This window comes from Oncorhynchus kisutch, linkage group LG4, assembly GCF_002021735.2.
Source record: "Oncorhynchus kisutch isolate 150728-3 linkage group LG4, Okis_V2, whole genome shotgun sequence".
NCBI classification, from domain to species: Eukaryota; Metazoa; Chordata; class Actinopteri; order Salmoniformes; family Salmonidae; genus Oncorhynchus; species Oncorhynchus kisutch.
The window spans coordinates 79,127,258-79,153,587 of record NC_034177.2 but is presented as its reverse complement, the minus strand read 5'-3'; the positions used below and the strand labels follow the sequence as shown (position 1 = coordinate 79,153,587).

Below are 26,330 nucleotides of genomic sequence, written 5' to 3'. Positions count from 1 at the left end.
CCATAAAACTGAACAGTCTGGAACAGCTGAGAAGGATAAGCTTTAACAAGAAATGAAGTTACTGTATAGAAAACAAGATGTGTTATATTCGAAAGCAGTACCTGGATTACAATTAGGGTTGCAAAGGAAGGGTATATTACTGGAAACATTAAAAGTTCACTAGTAAATTACCAGAATTTTGGTAACATTCAATCTTTATTTGGAATTTTAACAGGTGACATCTAGTGGCCTTTTTGGGTACTTAAGATTGTCACAGGTGTCTGTAATTATATCTGTCCATCTGTGTGGCCTTATCACATATATAATATCTAAAATAAAAAATAAACTATCAACTTAGTGATACCATTCTTATTTTATAATGTATGTGGGTTTCAGGATGAAATATACTTGATATATATTGTTAGACACTTTTATGTATTTTATTATGTCATTATGTCTTTGTTGTAAATGTTTTGGCGCCAAAATGGAGGAGTTGTGAAAAAAGTCAATAGTTTGAAGAGTTGCAGATTTCCAGTACCAGACTAATGTGGAGCTATATACAGGAAGTAGTCTACCAGTACCGTACTAATGTGGAGCTATATACAGGGAGTAGTCTACCAGTACGAGACTAATGTGGAGCTATATACAGGGAATAGTCGAAAGATAAAGGATTTTATAATTCTTATTTTATTATTGGTCAAATATTTTAGGGAAACTTGGCTTCCCTTGGCGTCCATGAATACAAGCCACTGCTACACGCTACTCAACGTTGTTGTATTCCATAATTGTCTTTCAGTTCTAGTGCATACTTTTATTTTGAAATCAGTTACAGTGCCTATCGTACCTTTATTTAGAAATATGTGGTGGAACGGAAGTCGTTGCTTAGCGACATCTAAAAGCGTCTGATGAGTGTGAACTTGCAGTTGCTAGCGGCTTAATTTGGTTTTGTATAATATCGTAATTAGAATTAAAAATATATAATATATATATATATATATATATATATATATATATATATATATAGCTAGCTATGCCACCAAAAAGACAAGGGCCTCTTCAAACAGTGCAAAGAGAGACGGATGATATCAAAAGACAGGTGAGCCAGCTAGCGTTAGCTAGCTAACTCGAGTGCAATGCATGGTAGTTTACCTGCTTTGCTTGGTTGCAGTCATCCTAGGTTACGATCCATCATATATGTGGTACATGTGTTTTACTTTCCATAGGTTGACAGTCTGATAAAAGATGCACGGCTGTCGGATGGGTCAGGGCGCACAGAGGCATATCAGAGGTAGCTAACGTAGCTACACCCTTCACGTATTCAAATCTGCTAAACATTAGTTATAGCTAGCTAGCTACTAACTCGTGGATATTATAACTAGCTAACTTAAAACGTTGCCTTTTCTTCCAGCCGATGCATACATCTACAAAACTTAGTGGAGGAGACAACCAGGAAGCTCAAGAAGTTAACCAAGGTAACGTTATGTATATACAGCATTTATTAAGCTAGCTAGCTAGCTACATTCTTCCCCCCCATTCATTTTCATCGTTGTTTGGTCTTTCAAATGCTGCTCCATACTTTTGTTGTTTTAGCTAGCAACTATACTTAGCTACACATTTTTCATCTGCTCCGCACTAAAGGCTGATGAGCCAGCCCCAGTGGGGAATTACGAACAGAGAAAGATGGAGGAGGAAAGACGTCTGCGGGGGTTTGAGGAGAAGCTGCTGGTCCTAGTCCAGGAGCTCTCTCCGCCTCAGAAACGTGAGGGAGGGTGAGGACCATAGCAATATTTCTTAATTAACACATTCAATACTATAGTCCTTGTGATTGTGTAATATTGTCTACATTCTGATCCATGACTTGTGATGATGGTTTCTGTCTCCCAGGCCTCATAGGGTGAGTTGTAGGCCCTTTGTTCAAAACATACTTGCCTGGCTTCTGCTAGTGTATTGAGGTTGTTATCTACCGAGTAGCTATGTGTTCAATTAAGACAAGTTCTTGAAACTGCCAGTGTCCAAAGAGAAAGACCATCTGCCCATTTTTTCCCCAGGTCATCCCAAGCCCAGGAAGATGAAGAGGAGGAAGACAGTGAGGAAGACAGTGAGGAAGACAGTGAGGAAGACAGTGAAGAAGACAGTGAGGAAGAGGAGAGTGAAGAGGAGAGTGTAGAAGATGAGGAAGAAGATGATGATGAGGAAGATGTAGTCACAAAGACCATGGAACAAATTCCAGAGTCAGGCACTGCCACGTACATGGTCATCAGTGCCTTTAAAGGAGAGCAGGAAGGAGATCTTACCATTCAGGTCAAAATACTGCTCAGACAAATTCACTAGCATACAAAGATTATATCCTGACTGTTTGTCATAATGTAATGTGCTTACCTTTTCAGATGGGTGAGGTCCTGGCGATTCTCAGTAAAAATGAGGATGGCTGGTGGCTTGCTCAGGACTCCAAGGGCAGTAAGGGACTAGTCCCCAAAACCTACTTGAAGGTACCATCAGTTGAACAATTCTTTGATGTTGATTGCTGTCATTCTAATTACATCAAAAACATATGGTTTTATGTATTTTGTGTTTGTATGTTTCAGAGATATTCAGACCAGGAGGAGGATGATGAGGAAGCGTCAGAGGATGAGGAGCTTGAGTCCAAAAGGAAGCAGAGGTGAGGTTGTCTTCATAACCACTAGATGGCAATGTTCACAAATGCGTCGCTCGAAGGCTACTTGGACTCCTTGGAACATAATTATTATGAATCTTTCTGACTGCTAGACAATCAACTTTGTTGTTGTTGTTGTTCTGTAATTGATAACACATACATTTACAGTGATGATGATATTCTAGTGTTCCCAATGACTGTGACAGTGAATATCTTCTCACATTGACAGCTCAAACTGGGACTGTGTGATGAGAGCCATCACTGAGGTAAGAGGAGCTAGTGGTGGACCAGTTCAACTAGATTCTAAAACATCATCTACTACTTGTGTGTATGCACATGTGCATTTGTGTGTGTCTATTCCTGTGTGAAATTCTTTTCAGATTGATGCTACTGATGTTCTGTCAGCCATGGGTGCCATCCCTGCTGGGTTCAGGTCATCCACCCTCTCTAAACTACTAGATGAGGGTAAGTCTCTGAGCTTAGATCAGCCTTGTCTCACAGAGGCATGACATTCTGCCGGGAACAGAAAGACTCACCTGATCAACAAAAAATGTGTGTAGATAGTTCTCCCGAATAATATTTAATCACGTATCATCAGCTTGTGTACTGTGGGCCAGATTGGATGTCATCGATAAAGAACACCTGCGTCACATTTCACATTTACCCTAACCCTCTGTGCTACACACACACACACCGCTAATATGTCACAGCAGGTATGCATGCACACAAAGACATAGACATTTTCTGCCATGTCGGTCACCCCAGAGGCTGTATGCTTTTCATGCTCTGCATAATTCTTCAATAGTTGGATGGTTTGTACAGTCAAACAAAGGAATAGCTAGTGGACAGGGTGACATCCAATGTTCCCTCCAAGCTGCGTGCGTCAGCGGCCGTGCACTTCCTCCAGGACTGCCGTGTAGAAGAAATGCCAGGCAGCGCAGAGACGCAAGAGATTAAACTTCACCCTGTTCATTTGCACTATATAGATAGTTTTTTCTGCCCCTTTTCAATGCAACAAACCAAAACAACTTTGTAAGATTGAGTCTGATTTTGTGGTAGGCAGAGCCAGAGTGCAAAGGAGTAGAATTCTATTGGCGGTCTTTCAATCACCAGCGAGGGAATTTGCTTTTCAGATCAGAGCGCAGTGAACATTAGTTGATATTCTTTGCTAGTTAGCGAGTCATTAGCCCCGTTAGAAATAAGTATAGGTCAGCAATGGGGAGTTACGGCTTCCTACAAGAGAACACAACCTGTAGGCTACATTTCAAGCTGAATTTGAAAATCCAGTCAGGTAAAAAGCTTATGTCTTAATTAAAGGGGCAGTGTTGTATTTTGAGACAGGCTTGAATATGCAAATAAGCCAATAGGCAGAGGGGTAGCCTACATTGTCTAATTATCTGTATGGTAGTAAGAATTATTTTATTTTGTAAAGTGGTTTCTTGAATCATACAATACAATGCAATTTACAGTCACCTATTTAGCCCATGGTGTTACAGACCAAGTAAATAATCATTCATTAATGTCAACTTTTTGACATTAGTCTCATGCAGTCTCATGCAATGTAGGCCTGCATTGAACACCAAATATAGGCTACTGTAGGCTATATCATAGAAATCAAAAGCTATTTCAACGTGAAAATGTTATGGGATTTTGTCTATTTTTTTGTTGGCTTTGTTGGCAGGCCTACAGTACATTATGCTGAAATATCCAAAATAGCCTATTGGCTACTGTCTAAAACAGTAAGTGTACAGCCTCAGTGTTCACTGTAAATGCACGCCGGAAGTTGCACAATGTTGAAGTTTCCGCTCATAAGACCTAGAATTTGCTTGTAATGTTTTCATAAGGGCCTGTGGCCTGTGTGTTTTACAGGGATTACCTACAGAGCAAGTCACTACATCCAGCCAGAGTTGAGCCAATCCAAACTGTCCTTCAAAGACCTCTTCCGGGACCCAGACACTGGAAAAGTAAGGATTTATACTGAGATGACATTAAAGCAGTTATGGCCAACTTGCAAAGGTCACATCACACAAATAGGACCTCCTTTAGCTTGATGTATGTTGGGGGTGTGTCGTGGAAATTTCCTGTATTACCAAATCATGAGAGACCAAACCACACACAAGTCAGAGTATATTATAAAGTCCCATCTTTAATTATTTATGAGCTTTACCATAGCCCTGTGACTCTCAGATCAATTCAGGGTCTATAAATGAATTCTCTGAGAGTGCTTACAAAACAGTTCTTAGTATAATTTATAGCCAAGACACACCCATCTCAACTCACATGACGAATAACAGATCTTAGGAACATTACACGAAGGAAGATTTACTTGAAAGAGGAGTATCCCATAGCCAGACAGCATTAGCAATAAATTATAGTTCAGTTTGCCCTCTTAGACGAGGTTCTACTTCTCGTTCTTGGTACAACATATAGTGGGGCAAAAAAGTATTTAGTCAGCCACCAATTGTGAAAGTTCTCCCACTTAAAAAGATGAGAGAGGCCTGTAATTTTCATCATAGGTACTTCAACTATGACAGACAAAATTATAGAAAAAAAATCCAGAAAATCACATTGTAGGATTTTTAATGAATTTATTTGCAAATTATGGTGGAAAATAAGTATTTGGTCAATAACAAAAGTTTATCTCAATACTTTGTTATATACCCTTTGTTGGCAATGGCAGAGGTCAAACGTTTTCTGTAAGTCTTCACAAGGTTTTCATACACTGTTGTTGGTATTTTGGCCCATTCCTCCATGCAGATCTCCTCTAGAGCAGTGATGTTTTGGGGCTGTTGCTGGGCAACACAGACTTTCAACTCCCTCCAAAGATTTTCTATGGGGTTGAGATCTGGAGACTGGCTAGGCCACTCCAGGAACTTGAAATGCTTCTTACGAAGCCACTCCTTCGTTGCCCGGGTGGTGTGTTTGGGATCATTGTCATGCTGAAAGACCCAGCCACGTTTAATCTTCAATGCCCTTGCTGATGGAAGGAGGTTTTCACTCAAAATCTCACGATACATGGCCCCATTCATTCTTTCCTTTACACGGATCAGTCGTCCTGGTCCCTTAGCAGAAAAACAGCCCCAAAGCATGATGTTTCCACCCCCATGCTTCACAGTAGGTATGGTGTTCTTTGGATGCAACTCAGCATTCTTTGTCCTCCAAACACGATGAGTTGAGTTTTTACCAAAAAGTAATATTTTGTTTTCATCTGACCATTCGACATTCTCCCAATCTTCTTCTGGATCATCCAAATGCTCTCTAGCAAACTTCAGACGGGCCTGGACATGTACTGGCTTAAGCAGGGGGACACGTCTGGCACTGCAGGATTTGAGTCCCTGGCGGCGTAGTGTGTTACTGATGGTAGGCTTTGTTACTTTTGTCCCAGCTCTCTGTAGGTCATTCACTAGGTCCCCCCGTGTGGTTCTGGGATTTTTGCTCACCGTTCTTGTGATCATTTTGACCCTACGGGGTGAGATCTTGCGTGGAGCCCCAGATCGAGGGAGATTATCAGTGGTCTTGTACGTCTTCCATTTCCTAATAATTGCTCCCACAGTTGATTTCTTCAAACCAAGCTGCTTACCTATTGCAGATTCAGTCTTCCCAGCCTGGTGCAGGTCTACAATTTTGTTTCTGGTGTCCTTTGACAGCTCTTTGGTCTTGGCCATAGTGGAGTTTGGAGTGTGACTGTTTGAGGTTGTGGACAGGTGTCTTTTATACTGATAACAAGTTCAAACAGGTGCCATTAATACAGGTAACGAGTGGAGGACAGAGGAGCCTCTTAAAGAAGAAGTTACAGGTCTGTGAGAGCCAGAAATCTTGCTTGTTTGTAGGTGACCAAATACTTATTTTCCACCGTAATTTGCAAATAAATTCATAAAAAATCCTACAATGTGATTTTCAGGATTTTTTTTCTCATTTTGTCTGTCATAGTTGAAGTGTACCTATGATGAAAATTACAGGCCTCTCATCTTTTTAAGTGGTAGAGCTTGCACAATTGGTGGCTGACTAAATACTTTTTTGCCCCACTGTAGTACCAAAACATTACCTCATCCAATGGCATATATCAATTGTCAATTCTAGATACTCCCACCACAACAGGTGTGGCAGTCATGACATTTTGTCAGCCGGTCATTGTCAAACAAATTAACGTCCGGTCTCAAGGTATTTGACCGTTAATTAACATTAACATGTTTAGCATCTCCTGGCTTCCACACAGCCTACAAGCCACTGATGCAGACATTTGGAACATCTACATTTGAAAAAGTCTAAGAAATCCATTTAATATAACCTACACATCACAGTAAATCCGTTATTTATTTTAGACTATTTTCTTCATATCATGTTTCTTTAGACTATTTCAGAAGAACAGAATAGCGTACTCTGAGTTGTCCTTATGTTAAGCCCTAATAAGACTGTCATATGACTGTGGGCTACACTAGTTCATTTAGCAAAGAAGATTTGCTCAGTATTCCATGGCATTATTTTATATTATTTTATAGTATGAACAATACAATTGAACATAGCTGAATAAAATAGAAAGGATATTTTCTCCAAACGATTTCCAAGGAGGTACGCACATTCTGTGTGAAGCGGTTAACAGAGAAACAGGTCCTCCTATATGCTTAATTTAGAGTTATTTATACAACTTTAGTTGTTCTACAAACGTTGGGATATATGTTTTTTTTATACATTCTAAGGCTGCATGATACGACTCTAATGATGATTTGAAAAAAGCTGATTTGTTTCCTGTGCAGGCTGCACACACTTCACCAGTCTCTCATTCACAGTTTGACAAGCACTTGATAATATTCTCACCATGTCTCGAATTTCCTGGTGGCGTTCCCCTTGTGTGACTGTAATTACCCCCCCAAAATCCATGCCTTTTGCGGCCAAAGTGCCCGTTATGCCCTTGGGCTGAATATAATACTTATAATTCCCTTCTCCCAGCTGCCGTGCTCCGAAGCAACTCTCACTCACATGGCTGTCTCAGATATCTGTCACAGGCCGGCTTATAGCCTGTGGCAAAAATGAGGGGACACGAACAACAGGTATAGGCCAATCAAAAAGGTTCTTTATTGTAAACCAAAACTATTAACTTTAAACAAAGAAAAAGGAATGAGGTGTGAAAGTATCATAATGTAAGGTGTTTGTAAAGTGAATCTGTGTGTGTGAATGACTGAGTGAAAACTATGCAAAACTACAAAGGAACAAACAAAACAGGATCATACCTGGAGGAGCAGAGAGAGAGAGAGTGATTAGTGAAGCAGCAGTTTAAATACCCTGAGCCCAGGTGACTCCAATCACTAACGACCCTCCTCTGCCTGCAGGAGGAACCGCCCCTGCATTGCAGAGGAGGGGCCGTGACATATCTGAATTGTTATTAGCCAATGCCCGTCATGTGATCGGGTCTTTCTCATAGCTAAGAAGTAGGCTGGAAGTGAAGACAGACACAATTGCGTGCGTCCTTCTAATCGAATTCCGAGGCACATATTGAAGATGTTAGAAGAACTGCACACATTTGTCTACTATTCATCAGCCAATAAGATGTGTAGGCCTAACGATCAGCAAAATCACTAGCCTATGTCAATTTACTATCCCATAGTACACAAGTTTACCTATTCTATTGGTCAACTTGTCCTTCTGTGCAATAAATAAATATTCTAACATACTGTAATGAGGTCTGTGTGTAGCTGGTGTAGAGGAGTCAGGCGCAGGACAGCAGATATGAGTAAATAAACATACTTTACTCAAAATATACAAATGCAATACAAAAAGAGAGCCCACATTAACGGACCGTACTACATACAAACAATTACTCACAAACAGACATGGGGGAACAGAGGGTTAAATAATGAACAAGTAATTGGGGAATTGAAACCAGGTGTGTAAGACAAAGACAAAACAAATGGAAAATGAAAAGTGGATCGGCGATGGCTTGCAGGCCGGTGACGTTGACCTCCGAACGCCGCCCGAACAAGGAGAGGGACCGACTTCGGTAGAAGTCGTGACGCATGCAGTACCTGTCAAAAGTTTAGACACACCTACTCATTCAAGGGTTTTTCTTTATTTTTACTATTTTCTACATTGTAGAATAATAGTGAAGACATCAGAACTTCATCAGTCTCTCATTCACAGTTTGACAAACACTTTCCCGGTGGCGCTCCCCTTGTGTGGCTGTAATGCCCCTTAAAAAATCCATATGCTGACACTTGTTGGCTGCTTTTCCTTCACTCTGCGGTCCAACTCATCCCAAACCATCTCATTTGGGTTGAGGTCAGGTGTTGGTGAAGGCCAGGTCATCTGATGTAACACTCCATCACTCCCCTTCTTGCTCAAATAGCCCTCAATTTCTGATGCTTGTAACTCTAATGAACGTATCCCCTGGAGCTCTGGGTCTTCCTTTCCTGTAGCGGTCCTCATGAGAGCCAGTTTCATCATGGCGCTTGATGGTTTTTGCGACTGCACTTGAAGAAATGTTCAAAGTTCTGGATTGACTGACCTTCATGTCTTAATGTAATGATGGACTGTCGTTTCTCTTTGCTTATTTGAGCTGTTCTTGCTATAATATGGACTTGGTCTTTTACCAAATAGGGCTATCTTCTGTATACCACCCCTACCTTGTTACAACTGATTGTGTCAAACTCTTTAAGAAGGAAAGAAATTCCACAAATTAACTTCTAACAAGGCACACCTGTTAATTGAAATGCATTTCAGGTGACCACCTCATGAAGCTGGTTGAGAGAATACCAAGAGTGTGCAAAGCTGTCATCGAGGCAAAGGCTGGCTACTTTGAAGAATCTCAAATATAAAATATATTTTGATTTGTTTTACACTTTTTTGGTTACTACATGATTCCATACTTGTTATTTCATAGTTTTGATGTCTTGCCTTATTCTACAATGTAGAAAATAGTAAAAGTAAACAAAATCCCTGGAATGAGTAGATGTCCAAACTTTTAACTGGTACTGTCAGGGGATGACGCTGGAGAGGAGAAGCGAGTACGGGGAGTCAATCATTTAATAGGGAACGAGACAGGACAGCGTCAGCACACGGGTAATACAGACAAATTACAATCAATGCAGCAGCGGGGAACAGAGCTGGGGAACTGACAAATATAGGGGAGGTAATAAACATTAAACATTAACATATTTAACCTTTATTTAACCAGGTAAGCTAGCTAAGAACAAGTTCTCATTTACAACTGCGACCTGGCCAAGATGAAGCAAAGCAGTGCGACAGAAACAACAACACAGTTACATGGAATAAACAAGCGTACAGTCAATAACACAATATAATTTTTTTTAAAGTATATATACAGTGTGTCTAAATTGCATGAGGAGGTATAAATAAATAGGCAATAAATAGGCCATAGTAGCAAAGTAATTACAATTTAGCAGATTAACACGAGTAGATGAGCAGATGATGGTGTGTAAGTAGTGATACTGGTGTGCAAAAGAGCAGCAAAGTAAATAAAAACAATATGGGGATGAGGTAGGTAGATTGGGTGGGCTATTTACAGATGGACTATGTACAGCTGCAGCGATCGGTTAGCTGCTCAGGTAGCTGATGTTTAAAGTTAGTGAGGGAAATGTAAGTCTCCAGTTTCAGCGATTTTTGCAATTCGTTCCAGTCACTGGCAGCAGAGAACTGGAAGGAAAGGCCGCCAAAGGAGGTGTTGGCTTTGGGGATGACCAGTGAGATATACCTGCTGGTGCGTGTGCTACGGGTGGGTGTTGTTATCGTGACCAGTGAGCTGAGATAAGGAGGAGCTTTACCTAGCATAGACTTGTAGATGACCTGGAGCCAGTGGGTCTGGCGACGAATATGTAGCGAGGACTAGCCGACTAGAACATACAGGTTGCAGTGGTGGGTGGTATAAGGCACTTTGGTAACAAAACGGATGGCACTATGATAGACTGCATCCAATTTGTTGGGGAGAGTATTGGAAGCTATTTTGTAGTTGAAGTTGAGGATTGGTAGGATAGTCAGTTTTACGGGGGTAAGTTTGGCAGCGTGAGTGAAGGAGGCTTTGTTGTGAAATAGAAAGCCAATTCTAGATTTGAATTTGTATTGGAGATGTTTGATAGTCTGGAAGGAGAGTTTACAGTCTAGCCAGACACCTAGGTATTTGTAGTTGTCCACATATTCTAGTTCGGAACCGTCCAGAGTAGTGATGCTAGTCGGGCGGGCGGGTGCGGGCAGCGAACGGTTGAAAAGCATGCATTTGGTTTTGCTAGCGTTTAAGAACAGTTGGAGGCCACGGAAGGAGTGTTGTATGGCATTGAAGCTCTTTTGGAGGTTAGTTAACACAGTGTCCAAAGACGGGCCAGATGTACACAGAATGGTGTCGTCTGCATAGAGGTGGATCAGGGAATCACCCGCAGCAAGAGCGACATCGCTGATATATACAGAGAAAACAGTCGGCCCGAGAATTGATCCCTGTGGCACCCCCATAGAGACTGTCAGATGTCCGGACAACAGGCCCTCCTGATGAGTGAGTCCAGGTGAGTCAATATCGCTGAAGCGCGTGACGAGGGATGGCAGGTGTGCGTAATAGATGATGGCAGGAGTGCATTATGCAGGGGAGCCTGGCGCCCTCGTGCGCCAGGAGGGAAGAGCGGGTGCAGGCGTAACAGGTACTGTACTATGAGACAGTTGTGGGATGTGATAGATCCCAAATTAATACAACTACTCGCATCAATTTTAGAAGCAATGAGGCTGATGCAACAGATCAGAACATTGAGGTTAAAATGTTGATGAACTATTAGGCAATTTCTTCACATAAGCACAGCAATGCACACACGGCATTCGGCTATAAGCACAGGTTTTCCAAAATTCAATCAATTAGCGGGAAAACACTAATCTCAAAAGTGATCGTAACTTGAACCAAACTTGAAACGCGTTGCCTATGTATGTCAGTTAGGCTCTACACTGGTTGTGAAGCGGATTGTCCTTCATTTTAAGAAGTTATTTGGCCACTTTAGTTGTGATACAAACCTTATCAAACCAAATCAAAATCCCTGTGGAATGTCCATGCTCCTCTCTTTGTTTAGCCAGATGTCAGAATCACACCCCGTCCATCTTCATCCTGGGCCTGACCCTGCTCTCTGATCCTAGGCAATTTCCTCTTATCTGATTAGGTCAAATTTTCATACATTTGCATACACACAGTTTCATGGCCTAAACTCCATTAATACTCACAGTAATCATTCACTAAACAGGATACAAACTAACTACAGTTTAACTTGAAACATGTTACATTTTAATAGAATCCATCACTACTAACGACCATCAGCAGCATCAGAGCTTGGAGAAGCCTAGGTACGCAACTAAACAGTCACATGGAATTTGACTGCGATCATGATGCGTGACCGCCGGTGTGGCAGTAATGTGGTCACTGTAACAGCCCTCATGTCAGTTATTGTGTGTGTGTTGGTGACAATTGTTAGTAGTGTGTGCTGTTTCGTTTGACTCAACCATTGTGAGTCAAGGCTTTATCTTCATTAGGATGGTGTAGGCATGACTATTGTGCATGTATTAGAAGTAAGAAGGAACCCTCTCGTCCCCATAGGTTCGTCAGAGGACAGCGAGGACGTCCCTCACTCTGACTCTGTGGAGCTGCAAGAGTATCCCCACCCCAGGGGTCGGAGTTCAAGTCCTCAGTCGGCACATCCGCCTCTGTGCTTTCGACGGTACTCAGGTGGGATACCTCTACCCTGTCGTGCTCACCCATGATGCCTTTTTGACTGGATTGTGTCTTTCTACACTCTTCTCTTGCCCAACATTTGTTCCTTTCAACATATCTAGCTCTTTTTATATAATGTCAGTGAGGCTGTTGTGAATGTTGTGAGTGAGGGTCAATAATTTCATTGATGACCATCTACTCTTTTTAGGTTCTTAGTAACATCCACACCATCCGAGCCACTTGCAATGCAAACAACGTCAAGACCTGGTCCTTTTCTCCCCGGGTACTACATCATTTAGACATCACTGAACACTCAAGCTATTGAAATGGAGCAGAGCGTACCATGCTGTATAGTCTGAATGTATTTCTGTAAAGCTAAAAGTTTAGTTTAAATGCTTGTTTGGTTTGGTTTCGCAGATGACTGGGAATCTACCCAGCCTTTTGGACGGGGACTGTTTTCTGAGGTGCAACTCGGACGCTCCTGAGCTGGGAATATTATTTGAACTTGGAGTCACATACATCCGAAATGTAAGCGTTTCTTATACCATTCCTGAGAAAGACTACTCAAGTCTACGTTGTCTTTCAATACACTAGCCATGTCTGCAGACTAACCCCTCTAGCCATGCCCTAGGGGGTAGCTGTTATTTCTCCAACGGTGTACTTCAAATGATTCTCATCTTTACATTGAGCTCTTTACATTGAGCTCTTGCTCTCCAGTCTACAGGTGAGAGAGGAGACCTGAGCTGTGGCTGGGCCTTCCTGAAGCTCTTTGACACCAACGGAGCACCTGTCCCACACAGGTACTGTACTGCTCCTTTGCTGGCCCAGCGCCACAAAGACTCGCAGCTCGATGTCGCCATCAACACAGATGCCCTAAGAGATATCAAAATCTGATTTCATTGATCAGGTTACCTACTGTAATGTACATGAGGGTGTCGTAGAACACGAAGCTCATCTAGTCAGATTGGTGTTGCCCCTGTTTCACCTGTTCTGATGATCAGATACAGAGGAGAACCAGACTGCTTTTCCCACAGTAGTACAGTACAGTATGTGTTGCAGTAGCTGTTTGTCACTGATGAGGAATTCTCTCGGGCCGATGTCGTTCCGTCTCATTTCTCCCTAACAGACCTGTTCTGAAGCCAAAAATGACTCGCAGCCCAGTGTCGTCATCAACACATACAGTATGTCAGAATAGATTTCATAATCTGGGAGTGAATGTCATGCCTGTGTCTGTCTGTCTGCATTTGTCTGTATCTCTCTGTAGGACCTATGAATTGCTTGTGCATGGAGGCACACCGTATGAAAAGGACGTAGAGGTAGATCCATCTTTAACAAGAGGAGGTATGAGCATGCAAAAAGTGCATGTTAATTACATGTTAATAAATACATTTCTATTGAATTAAAAGAGGTCATTATTACTAATGTTATGTTGAGAATTGGAGTTTCTGAGGTTCTCATCGTCCCTGTGATCTCTTTCTGGCCTCAGCCACAGGAACAGGCATGTTCCAGCAGATGATGTTGTCCAGGAAACTCCCTAAACTCTTCCTCAAACTGAAATCGCCAAACGTTCGTACAAGGTCACAGCTGAGGTGAGTGTGGATTTTGGAATCGAAGCTACAGCACCTCTTGTCACATAGTAGTTTTGATGTTCCTGTAGATAGCTAACTCCTCTCCCTGCTTTGTCAGTGCTCTTCCAGACACTCTAGTGGGCAGTCTCTCCAGTATACACCTGCTGGTTCTGCACAGACAACTACTGGCAGATATTCTGCTTATGGACAGGGCAACCATGCAGAATGCAGGTAACACACGCACGCACACACACACACACACATACCCATGGATAGGGATAATGGGTGGACTGTATATGAAATGTTGGATACAGCATCACCACCATTGATCAGGTCAAATACTTAGTGTACATGATTGAGTCTTCCACGTAGAACAGAGTCCGGTTTCCCAATAGCGATCAAACTTAGGCTTACGAGTGTTTTTAACGATGTGTCGTTCCTATAATGGCCGAAGATGTCACATATTTTCCAAAACAGCACTCAGAGAGAATGTTGGAGCACGTGTTGATACTGATAGGATCGAAAGAAAGGCAGCGCTACTCTCAGATCAGCTTTCTCCATTCATACTGATGATGGATCAGCACCTAGAGATCAGCTCTTCATCTGACTATGTGTTCTCTCATAGCCCGAGAGCATCTGGTTGTTGTGGTGTTGGCACAGGGCTACTCATTTCTCCTAATTGGAGATTTTTGTCCCCTCCCTCACTCACCTGTCCTCAATTGAATTCCATGCTGTCACTGTCACTCGTACACTCAAGCTTAACATTGTTGTCATCTATCACCCACCAGGTGCTTTTCAAGAGTTCCTCAATGAGCTTTACACCTTGATGAACTCATTTCCTGACAATGGTTCACCGCTCTTTGTGCTTGGCGACTTCAACCTCCTGACGTCTGCCTTCATTTAATTTCTTTCCAACTTTCTTTCCCCTCCTTGCCTCTTTTGACCTCACCCTTCCCAGTCCCCTCCAACTCACAAGGCAGGCAACACACTTGACCTCACCCTTCCCAATCCCCTCCAACTCACAAGGCAGGCAATACTCTTGACCTCACCCTTCCCAATCCCCTCCAACTCACAAGGCAGGCAACACACTTGACCTCACCCTTCCCAATCCCCTCCAACTCACAAGGCAGGCAATACTCTTGACCTCACCCTTCCCAATCCCCTCCAACTCACAAGGCAGGCAACACACTTGACCTCACCCTTCCCAGTCCCCTCCAACTCACAAGGCAGGCAACACACTTGACCTCACCCTTTCCCAATCCCCTCCAACTCACAAGGCAGGCAACACACTTGACCTCGTCTTTACTAGAGGCTGCACGCCTACTAATCTCACTGCAACCCCCCTCCAGGTCTCTGATCACTACTTTGTTTACTTTTCTGTCTCCCTCTCCTCCAACCCTAGCCACTCAGCCCCTACCCAGATGGTCATGTGCCGTCACAATCTTCACTCTCTCTCTCCCACTACTCACTCCTCTTCTATCCTATAATCTCTCCCTTCTGTTAAATCCTTCTGTCTCCTGGTTCTGCCTCTTCAACTCTAGTCTCCGGCTCGGTCCTGCCCGCTCATACCTCTCCATCAGGGTTGACAACTCCACGGTGTCCCCTCCCAGAGTGCGAAGTACCTTGTCGTTTTCTGCAAACATCAAAGCAGTGACTCGTTCATGCTCTACATCAAACCCCTCCAGCTTATCCAGAACACCACAGCACGCCTGGTGTTCAACCTTCCCAATTTCTCCCATGTCACCCCGCTCCTCTGCACACTCCACTGGCTTCCAGTCAAGGCTCACATCCAATACAAGACCATGGTACTTGCCTACAGAGCCCCTCCCTACCTTCAGGTTATGATCAAACCCTGCACCCCAACCCGAGCACTCCATTCGGGCACCTCTGGCCTCTTGGCCTTCCTACTCCTACGGGAGGGAAGCTTCCGCTTAGGCCCATCTTTTCTGTCATGGCACCCCAATAGTGGAACCAGCTTCTCCCTGAAGCTAGGACAGCAGAGTCTACCCATCTCCCGAAAACATCTAAAACCCTACCTCTTCAAAGAGTATCTTAAATAATCCCACCACACCCCGTTTTCACCCGACCCGAAATATTACCACCTATATGGCTGCAAATATTGAGAGGGCTTATTCTAATGCTTACCCAATAATGATGCACTAAATCACAGATTGTACATCATTGCGCACATTTTTACACATTCTGAAATATATTGAGGAAAAGATGACTGTATGTGGCCTATTGGAAAAATAGAAGTCAATTGATTGAGCAAAATTGATTTTAATATGATTACTATATATACTGTGCCTGCAGAAAGTATTCATACCCCTTGACTTATTCCACATTTTGTTGTTGCAGCCTAAATTCAAAATGAATTAAATAGTATTTTTTTCTCACCCATCTACACACTACCCCATAATGACAAAGTGAAAACATGCTTTTAGAACATTTAATTTATTGAACATTTAATATCTCCTTTACATGAGTATTTACACCCCTGAGTCAATAAAGAAATAAAGAATAAAGAAGCACCTTTGGCGGTGATTACAGCTGTGAGTCTGTAATACCTACATGTTTCCCTGACCCAGGCTATAATACCTACATGTTTCAAGCAAACCACCATAGTCCCTGTGCCCAAGACTACCGCCCCATAGCACTCACATCTGTAGCTATTAAATGCTTTGAAAGGCTGGTCATGGCTCACATCAACACCATCATCCTAGACACCCTGGACCCACTCCAATTCTCATACCGCCCCAACAGATCCACAGATGGCGCAATCTCTATTGAAGTCCACACTGCCCTTTCCCACCTGGACAAATGGAACACCTATTTGAGAATGCTGTTCATTGACTACAGCTCTGCATTCAACACCGTAGTGCCCTCCAAGCTCTTCACTTAGCTAAGGACCCTGGGACTGAACACTTCCTTCTGCAGCTGGATCTTGGACTTCCTGACGGGCAAACCCCGGGTGGTGAGTGTAGGCAACAACACCTCCGCCACGCTGACCCTCAACACAGGGCCCCTTCAGGGGTGCGTGCTCAGTCTCCTCCTGTACTCCCTGTTCACCCATGACTGTGTGGCCAAGCACGATTCCAACACCATCATTAAGTTTGCCAACGACATGATGGTAGTAGGCCTGATCACCAACAATGATGAGACAGCCTATAGGGAGGAGGTCAGAGACCTGGCAGTGTGGTGCGAGGACAACAACCTCTCCCTCAACGTGAGCAAGACTAAGGAGCTTATCGTGGACTATAGGAAACTGAGGGCTGAACACGCCCCCATTCACATCGACAGGGATGTAGTGAAGCGGGTTGGGAGATTCAAGTTCCTTGGTGTCCACATCACTAAGGCCCTATCATGGTCCATCACCTCTTCGTATAGCAACTGCTCTGCATACGAACACAAGACGCTACAGAGGGTAGTGCGTACGGCCCAGTACATCGCTCCCTGCCATCAAGAGAGGGAACGAGAGAGAGCCAGCTATATTTCACGGTATATATTTTTTTTCACTTACTTAGCTAGCATCGAATGCTGCAAGCTAGTTTGGCCAACCCAAACACCCGGCTCAGACAGAGAGGGATGCTATATTAGATAGCTGGCTATCCAACACTGGAACTCTTCCAAGTAAGGTAAGATTTTGTTTTATTAATTTATTGCCACCGGGACCCACCGGTATAACTGCTAAAGTGCTTGCTGCTGACTGTACAATACTGCAGTGGTTCCCAACCTTTTTGGTTATTGTACCATCAACCGAATTTTGCTCTGCCCGGAGTACTCCTGAAGTACCCCCTCATGTGCATTTGACCAGTAAGCCTATGATCTCATGCGTCTTCTCAAGTACCCCCTGTACTTGTGGATAGGCCAAATTACCAGAGGAGTCCTAGTACTTCTGTTTACTAGGACTCCTACGTTAGTTCTAGTAGCTATGTTGACTATGACCTGACACCGATGTAGGCTGTGTGTAGCAGTTATGATATGAAGGTTTGGCTTGGAAATGTTTTTTTGCCTGGTCACAGACAGCTGATGTGTTGTACACTGAAGTCCACACGCGAATGGAAAAGGTGAGAGGAGGAGAGCACGTAGATAGATGCAAGAAGGAATTATATATACAACAAGCTGTTTGTATGTGGCTGCTATGAAAGTTAACTGTGTTTGCATGTAATCAGGAGTGTATTCATTGCGCCAATTCTGTTGAAAACGTTTCTTAAACGGAAGCGAACAAAACGGGGATAAACATACCTGAATTTGTTCAATAGAAACTCTCATTTGTAACTGTTGGACTAATGTGCACCTACTTTGTAAACTTTCATTCATTGGCTACCATGAACCGGTGTAAACTTTCATTCATTGGCTACCAAGTTCAATGAACTTTCATTCATTGGCAACCTCATGATGGGTACAGGGAAAATGTAAGTATCATGTAGTAGCCTAAATCTATTCTATCGATGTTACATTGAGCTGGGTGAATGGATTATGAATGACAGTCATCCAATATGCCATGTTCATAATTATAAAAAATAATAAAATCATAACAATGTGGAATAAGTCAAGGGGTCTGAATGCTTTCCAAATGCACTGAATTCCCTCAATTACCTCAACTACCTCAACTACCTCGTACCCCTGCACATTGACTCTGTACCGGTACTCCTTGTATATAGCCTTATTGTTTTTATTGTGTTACTATGTTTTTTTTATTCAGCAAATATTTGTCTTACTTTTTAACTCTGCATTGTTGCCGAATAGAACCGGTGTAAAGTCTACACCTGTTCTATTTGGCGCATGTGATCAATACAATTTTATTTGAGTCTTTGTGGGTAATTTTCTAAGAGCTTTCCACACCTGGATTGTACAATATTTGGCAATTATTATAAAAATATATATTTTTACGCTCTGTCATGTTAATTGTTGATCCTTGCTAGACAGCCATTTTCAAGTCTTGCCATAGATTTTCAAGTCAAAACTAACTAGGTCACTCAGGAACATTCAATATGGTCTTGGTAAGCAACTCCAGTGTATATTTGGCCTTGTGTTTTAGGTTATTGTCCTGCTGAAAGGTGAATTTGTCTCTAAGTGTCTGTTGGAAATCAGAATGAATCAGGTTTTCTGTTCAGATTTAGCCTGTGCTTATAGCTTTATTCGGTTTCTTTTTATAAAAAACTCCCTAGTTCCTGCCGATGACAAAAATGCCCATAACATAATACAGCCAACTCCATTGTAGTGGTCTCAGTGACGTGTTGGATTTGCACCAAGCATAACACTTTGTATTCCGGACAAAAATGTACATTCTTTGCTACATTGTTTTTGCAGTATTACTTAAGTAATACATATTTTTGAGTATTTTAATTCTGTACAGGCTTCCTTCTTTTCACTCTGTCATTTAGGTTAGTTTTGTGGAGTAACTACAATGTTGATCCATCCTCAGTTTTGTCATATCACAACCATTCAACTCTAACTCTTTTAAAATCACCATGGGCCTCATGGTGAAATCCCTAAGCAATTTCCTTTCTCTCCGGCAACTGAGTTAGGAAAGACGCCTGTATCTTTGTAGCGACTGGGTGTATTGATACATCATCCAAAGGCCTTATTTATAACTTCACCATGCTCAAAGGGATTTTCACTGTCTGCTTTTTAAAATTTTACATCTACCAATTGGTGCCCTTCTTTGCAAGGCATTGAAAAACTCCCTGTTCTTTGTGGTTGAATCTGTGCTTGAAATTCACTACTTGATTGAGGGACGTTACAGATCATTTTATGTAAAGAGTAGTTCTTAATTCTATTTGCTACCATGCAACTTATTTTGCGATTTCTTAAGCACATTTTTACTCCTGAACTAATTTAGGATACTTTCTGTAGGCACTGTAGCCTATTTATCTTTTTATGCAAGTCATCTATTGGTTTTCATTCGAAGATGCTTCAAGCTAGATTTTTATCCTTCAATTGTTTGTAGCAATTGTAAAGGTCACAGACAGACAGACAGTCTCTCACTGTTGCCGCCTGTTGTAGACCACCCTCAGCTCCCAGCTGTGCCCTGGACACCATATGTTAATTGATTGCACCCCATCTATCTTCAGATTTCGTTCTGTTAGGTGACTTAAACTGGAATATGCTTAACACCCCGGCAGTCCTACAATCTAAGCTAAATGCCCTCAAATCTCACACAAATTATCAAGCAACCCACCAGGTACAACCCTAAATCCGTAAACATGGGCACCCTCATAGATATTATCCTGACTAACTTGCCCTCCAAATACACCTCTGCTGTTTTCAATCAGGATCTCAGCGATCACTGCCTCATTGCCTGCATCTGCTATGGGTCCGCGGTCAAACGACCACCCCTCATCACTGTCAAACGCTCCCTAAAACACTTCTGCGAGCAGGCCTTTCTAATCGACCTGGCCCGGGTATCCTGGAAGGATATTGACCTCATCCCGTCAGTCGAGGATGCCAGGTCGTTCTTTAAAAGTCTTTTCCTCACCATATTAAATAAGCATGCCCCTTTCAAAAAATGTTGAACTAAGAAGAGATATAGCCCTTGGTTCACACCAGACCTGACTGCCCTCAACCAGCACAAAAACATCCTGTGGCAGACTGCAATAGCATCGAATAGTCCCCGCTATATGCAACTTTTCAGGGAAGTCAGGAACCAAAACACGCAGTTAGTCAGGAAAGCAAAGGCTAGCTTTTTCAAACAGAAATGTGCATCCTGTATCTCTAACTCCAAAAAGTTTTGGGACACTGTAAAGTCCATGGAGAATAAGAGCTCTGTCACGGTACTGATTTTTGCCCGTCGCCTGCAGCAAAAGCCTCTATCCCGTCCTCTGGCTAGACAGAGTACTTTAGGATTTTAGTCACTTCGGAGTAACAAGGGCCTAGCCGTGCGGCCCTACCAACCCCTCTTATTTATTCGTAATGGCCCTTCATGTGAGTTGGGTTTGTTCCTTCGTTCATGTTGTCACTCCCTTTATGAGTCTATTCTGGGCTCTTAGAGTATTATATTCCTTCTAGCTACTCAAGTTTATACTAAGATCTCCTTTAACCACCTGTCCTTTTGATTTATTTATATATCAATACCTAATAATCTCTTATTGATTATTATGCTCGTCAGCTAGTTCACTTGGAAACTAGTATTGTTATTTGTGGGATGTAACTTCTAATCCCTGATATACTTTTTATTGTCCACACAATCAAGTATTCTTCAGTGCTATAGCCTTAACCTATAACCAGTGTCACTTCCTGTTCAGTGAAAGGCGTTTGCTCTCCAGATCGTTAATCTGGCCTAGTTGTCAAAGTTTCTAGCTTTTATTAAATCACTCTGTTTTTTGTCTTATACACGTTATCACACTTCAATGGTCATACAGTTCTCCTTAATACAACAATAGTGCTCAATCAATCCTTAATACACTTTATACCAATGCCAGCTAATTATTGCAAATATTAACACTTCTAACAATATTGACTAAATAGCAAAAATTGTTAAATTACCTTAAATGCTCAGTCCCTTGGTCCTTCCCGAAACTGGTCATTATAAGAGTAGTAATATTTTGTCAGCCTCCGCTGTTTATAATACTATTATTTCTTATTTAGTTCGAATTTCCTATGGTTACACTTTTTACTGCCTACTGTTTAGATATTGATTTCCTTTTTTCGACCCTTGGCTACTACAAGGCTTACTTATTTCTGGGCGTTTTCAATCGTGTCAAACTGCTATTGTCTCTGGTACTCAAAAGATGGAACTTGTTGATCTCAAGAGTTCTATACACCTCGGTCAGTTGAGGTGTAAAGTTCTCTCCTACTCAACGTCGTTCGCTTCTTGTGTGAGTTTCCAGAGTACCATACAATTAAGGCTCGTGCCTTAATGACGAAGTAGTCAATACAAACAGAGTATAGTATAAAGTAATTTACCTTGCCTGATGATTCTCTATGGTATCCAAATCATATATGTTGAGGATCATGCCTAGGCACTGATCTCTCCTCCTTTTATACCTCTTTTAGACACTCAGTTTGGGGGACAATTTTCAGAAGTGCAACTCACTTTGCCCGTGAGTGCAACCAATTTTGCCTGGGAGTGCAACTGACTTCCTGTAAGTGCACAGTACTGTCTTTTATCGATGGCGGTTACGATATCGTTTAGTACCTTGAGTGTTGCTGAGGTGTTGCTGACTGCCTCGCCTGGTTCACCAACTACTTCTCAGACAGAGTTCAGTGTGTCAAATCAGAGGGCCTGTTGTCCGGACCTCTGACCGTCTCTATGGGGGTGCCACAGGGATCAATTCTCCGGCTGACTGTTTTCTCTGTATATATCAGCGATGTCGCTCTTGCTGATTCCCCGATCCACCTCTATGCAGACGACACCATTCTGTATACATCTGGACACTGTGTTAACAAACCTCCAAACGAGCTTCAATGCCATACAACACTCCTTCCGTGGCCTCCAACTGCTCTTAAACGCTATTAAAACTAAATGCATGCTTTTCAACCGTTCGCTGCCCGCACCTGCCCGCCCGACTAGCATCACTACTCTGGATGGTTCCGACTTAGAATATGTGGACAACTACAAATACCTACGTTGTCTGGCTAGAATGTAAACTCTCCTTCCAGGCTCACATTAAGCATCTCCAATCCAAAATTAAATCTAGAATCGGCTTCCTATTTCACAACAAAGCCTCCTTCACTCACGCCGCCAAACATACCCTCGTAAAACTGACTATCCTACCGATCCTCAACTTCGGCGATGTCATCTACAAAATAGCCTCCAACACTCTACTCTGCATATTGGATGCAGTCTATCACAGTGCCATCCGTTTTGTCACCAAAGCCCCATACACCACCCACCACTGCGACTTGTATGCTCTCGTCGGCTAGTCCTCGTTACATATTCGTCGCCAGACCCACTGGCTCCAGGCCAAGTCTTTGCTAGGTTAAGGTCCGCCTTATCTTAGCTCACTGGTCACTATAACAACACCCACCCGTAGCACGCGCTCCAGCAGGTATATTTCACTGGTCATCCCCAAAGCCAATACCTACTTTGGCCGCCTTTCTTTCCAGTTCTCTGCTGCCGATGACTGGAACGAGTTGCAAAAATCGCTGAAGCTGGAGACTTATATTTCCCTCACTAACTTTAAACATCAGCTATCTGAGCAACTAACCGATCGCTGCAGCTGTACATAGCCCATCCAATCTACCTACCTCATCCCCATATTGTTTTTATTTACTTTTCTGCTCTTCTGCACACCAGTATTTCTACTTGCACATCATCATCTGCACATTTATCACTCCAGTGTTAATTTTCTAAATTGTAATTACTTCACTATTTATTTAAATAGGTTAGGCCTATTTATTGCCATACCTCCTCATGCTATTTGCACACACTGTATATAGACTTAATTTTTTTCTATTGTGTTATTGACTGTACACTTGTTTATTCCATGTGTAACTCTGTGTTGTTTGTTTCACACTGCTTTGCTTTATCTTGGCCAGGTCGCAGTTGTAAATAAGACCTTGTTCTCAACTAGCCTACATGGTTAAATAAAGGTGTTCTCAACTAGCCTACATGGTTAAATAAAGGTGTTCTCAACTAGCCTACATGGTTAAATAAAGGTGTTCTCAACTAGCCTACATGGTTAAATAAAGGTGAAATAAAACATTTAAAAATAAACATCTTGATTCTACGTTGTGTACAAAACATTAAGAACTCTTTCCATGACAGACTGACCAGGTGAATCCAGGTGAAAGTTAAGATCCCTTATTGATGTCACCTGTTAAACACACAATTTTATTTAACCTTTATTTAACTAGGCAAGTCAGTTAAGAACAAATTCTTATTTACACTGACGACCAAATCCGGACGACGCTGGGCCAATTGTGCATTGACTAGAATACAGTACATACATATGAAAAGAGTAAAACAGTATGGAAACATTATTAAAGTGACCAGTTATTCCACGTCTATGTACACAGGAGGGCAGCAGCCTCGAAGGTGCAGGGATGAGTAACCGGGTGGTAGCCGGCTAGTGACAGTGACTAGGTTCAAGGAAGGGTACTGGGTGGAGCCAATCAGTGTAGATGAAGGGGAGGAGACTGGTTAAAGAATGATTTCTAAGCCTTGAGACAATTGAGACATGGATTGTGTATGTGTGTAATTCAGAGGGTGAATGGGCAAGACAAAAGATTGATGTGCCTTTGAACGGGGTATGGTAGGCGCCAGGCGAACCGGTTTGAGTGTGTCAAGAACTGTAACGGGTTTTCACATTCAACAGTTTCCCGTGTGTTTCAAGAATGGTCACCTCCCAAAGGGTATCCAGCTAACTTGACACAACTGTGGGAAGCATTGAAGTCAACATAGGTCAGCATCCCCATCGAATGATTTGGACACCTTGTAGAGTACATGCTCGAAGACTTGAGGCTGTTCTGTGGGCTAAAGGGGGTGTAACTCAATATTAGGAAAGTGTTCCTAATGTTTTATACATTCAGTGTATGTTTAACTCAGATATTCTGTGTATTTTGAATTACATTTGAATTAACCTTTATTTAACTAGGCAAGTCAGTTAAGAACAAATTCTTACTTACAATGACGGCCTACTCCGGCAAAACCCTCCCCTAACCCGGAGGACGCTGGGCCAATTGTGCGCTACCCAATGGGACTCCCGATCACGGCCGGTTGTGATACAGTCCGAGATCAAACCAGGGTCTGTAGTGACGCCTCTAGCACTGCGATGTCGTGCCTTAGACTTCTGCGCCACTTGAGAGCAGTGTATATAGTGACACTTAGCTGTTCTGCGAGTGGTCTGAGGCAGTTGATAAATGACAAGCAACTTTAGTAACGATGGTTTTGGGAAACAGATAAGAGATTTAACAATGCTCCTATGAAGGTTCTAACAATGAATTTAGCCTTAAGATGCTTTTGGGGAACCGGGCCCAGGAAGGTAATCTTGTCAGATTGGTGTTGCCCCTGTTTCACCTGTGCTGATGATCAGATACAGAGAAGACCAGACTGCTTTTCCTACGGTAGTACAGTATGTGTTGCAGTAGCTGTTTGTCACTAATGAGGAATTCTCTCGGGCCGATGTCACTCCCCAACAGATCTGATCTGTAGTCCTCTGCTGGCCACCTTCCCAGAGATCATGGACCAATCGGACCTGCTGGATGCCCTGAGGGTAAATTCCGTTGCCGGATCGAGGCTAGCTCATCTCACCACCCCCTGATAACCCAATGCAATTCAGACCCTATTTTCAGGAATCAGTGGGCTCTTTTACAGACTTATTGGCTAGCTACAGTGTATTTACTATAATGTTGCATCATCCCCCTGACTGAATAGTTTTTCTGTTCAGAAGTCTTGGTTGGAGGCTGAGAGCAATATGAAGAGATCTGAAAAGGTAAGCAAATCCTTAGAGCAGAACTTTCTGAACATTCAGACACAGATGAAGCCTAATCCTAGACAGGAAGTATTTTTGATTGAGATTCTCCATTTTAAAGTGCTTTTTAGTGTGCACGAAACCGGCCCTTATGTATTTTTCTGGTGGTTGAGGAATTGTGAAGCTATTTTTTTGTGGCACTGCTGAACTGGCTTGTTCTGTGGGTGTGTTTTGTGTGATGGTGGATTTACGTGTGTGTGTGGGGTTTTTTCAGAGGGACCTACCTCTGCTGAAGAAGAAGTTTGTGAGGGTATACATGGACAACATCTATCCTCTCCTATACTCGGCTGACTTGCCCCCTCCTCGCTGGGCTGATGAGATGGTGGAGAACCAGCGGGCACGAGTCATCTTCAACAGTTCCCTAGAACCATTCCACACACACACCCCGGACAGCCCCCCTCGCCACCAAGCCTTTGACATCTCACAGCTCACCTATGACCTCCTCTGCATGGCCCAATAGCAACTGCATAAATCTGTCTGTTTCCAGAGTTATTTATTCAAAATTATAAACTGGGTGGTTCGAGCCCTGAATGCTGATTGGCTGACAGCAGTGGTATATCAGAGCGGTTACCATGGGTATGACAGAACTGTTGGTAACCAGTTTATAATAGCAATAAGGCACCTCGGGGGGGGGGGGGTTGTGGTGTATGGCCAATATACCACGGCTAAGGGCTTTATACAGGCTCTCCACGTTGCTCCTTGCTTAAGAACATCATATTGGCCATATACCACATCCCCTCTGGCATTATTGCTTAGTTATATGTCACTATTTAGTTTAGTATTTTTCTATATTTATAATAAACTATAATAGATGACATTGGTCGTCATCCTTTATTTTTTACTCAGATGTTTAAAATACAGTCCCAGAAAGTACCAGGTGTTATGGTTTTCTTCCGGTGAAAGAGGAGGACCAAAATGCAGCGTGGTTATTCATAAACATCTTCAATGAAAGATGAAAATACAAACAATCTACAAAACATTAGACGTGAAAAACCGAAAGAGCCCTATCTGGTGCAACAAACACAGAG

General features: G+C 42.6%; 1 protein-coding gene across 2 annotated transcripts; it reads left to right on the top strand.

The window, feature by feature from the left end:
- Nucleotides 1-844: 844 nt before the first annotated feature.
- nphp1 (nephronophthisis 1) lies at nt 845-26,128 on the top strand. 2 transcript variants are annotated; one of them, XM_020471144.2, is made up of 20 exons: nt 845-1,075; nt 1,203-1,267; nt 1,388-1,451; nt 1,618-1,748; nt 2,028-2,280; nt 2,367-2,468; nt 2,565-2,638; nt 2,862-2,898; nt 3,013-3,097; nt 4,502-4,596; nt 12,204-12,332; nt 12,526-12,600; nt 12,735-12,845; nt 13,035-13,117; nt 13,582-13,658; nt 13,804-13,906; nt 14,004-14,116; nt 24,971-25,044; nt 25,219-25,263; nt 25,517-26,128. In XM_020471144.2, exons 1-20 carry the CDS (start codon nt 1,010-1,012, stop codon nt 25,760-25,762), a joined length of 2,028 nt encoding a protein of 675 aa, XP_020326733.2. In that variant the 5' UTR covers nt 845-1,009; the 3' UTR covers nt 25,763-26,128. The 2 variants fall into 2 exon arrangements, with proteins under 2 accessions (XP_020326733.2, XP_031679592.1); XM_031823732.1 differs by lacking the exons at nt 24,971-25,044; nt 25,219-25,263; nt 25,517-26,128 and adding an exon at nt 15,427-16,444 and having other exon boundaries at nt 875-1,075.
- The last annotated feature ends 202 nt before the right edge of the window (nt 26,129-26,330 follow it).

Coding starts and splice junctions, on each gene's coding strand:
- nphp1 (XM_020471144.2), top strand. CDS start 1,010: ATGCCACCAAAAAGACAAGGGCCTCTTCAAACAGTGCAAAGAGAGACG. Junction 1,749..2,027: donor CCTCAGAAACGTGAGGGAGG/GTGAGGACCATA, acceptor TTTTTTCCCCAG/GTCATCCCAAGCCCAGGAAG. Junction 2,469..2,564: donor TCCCCAAAACCTACTTGAAG/GTACCATCAGTT, acceptor TGTATGTTTCAG/AGATATTCAGACCAGGAGGA.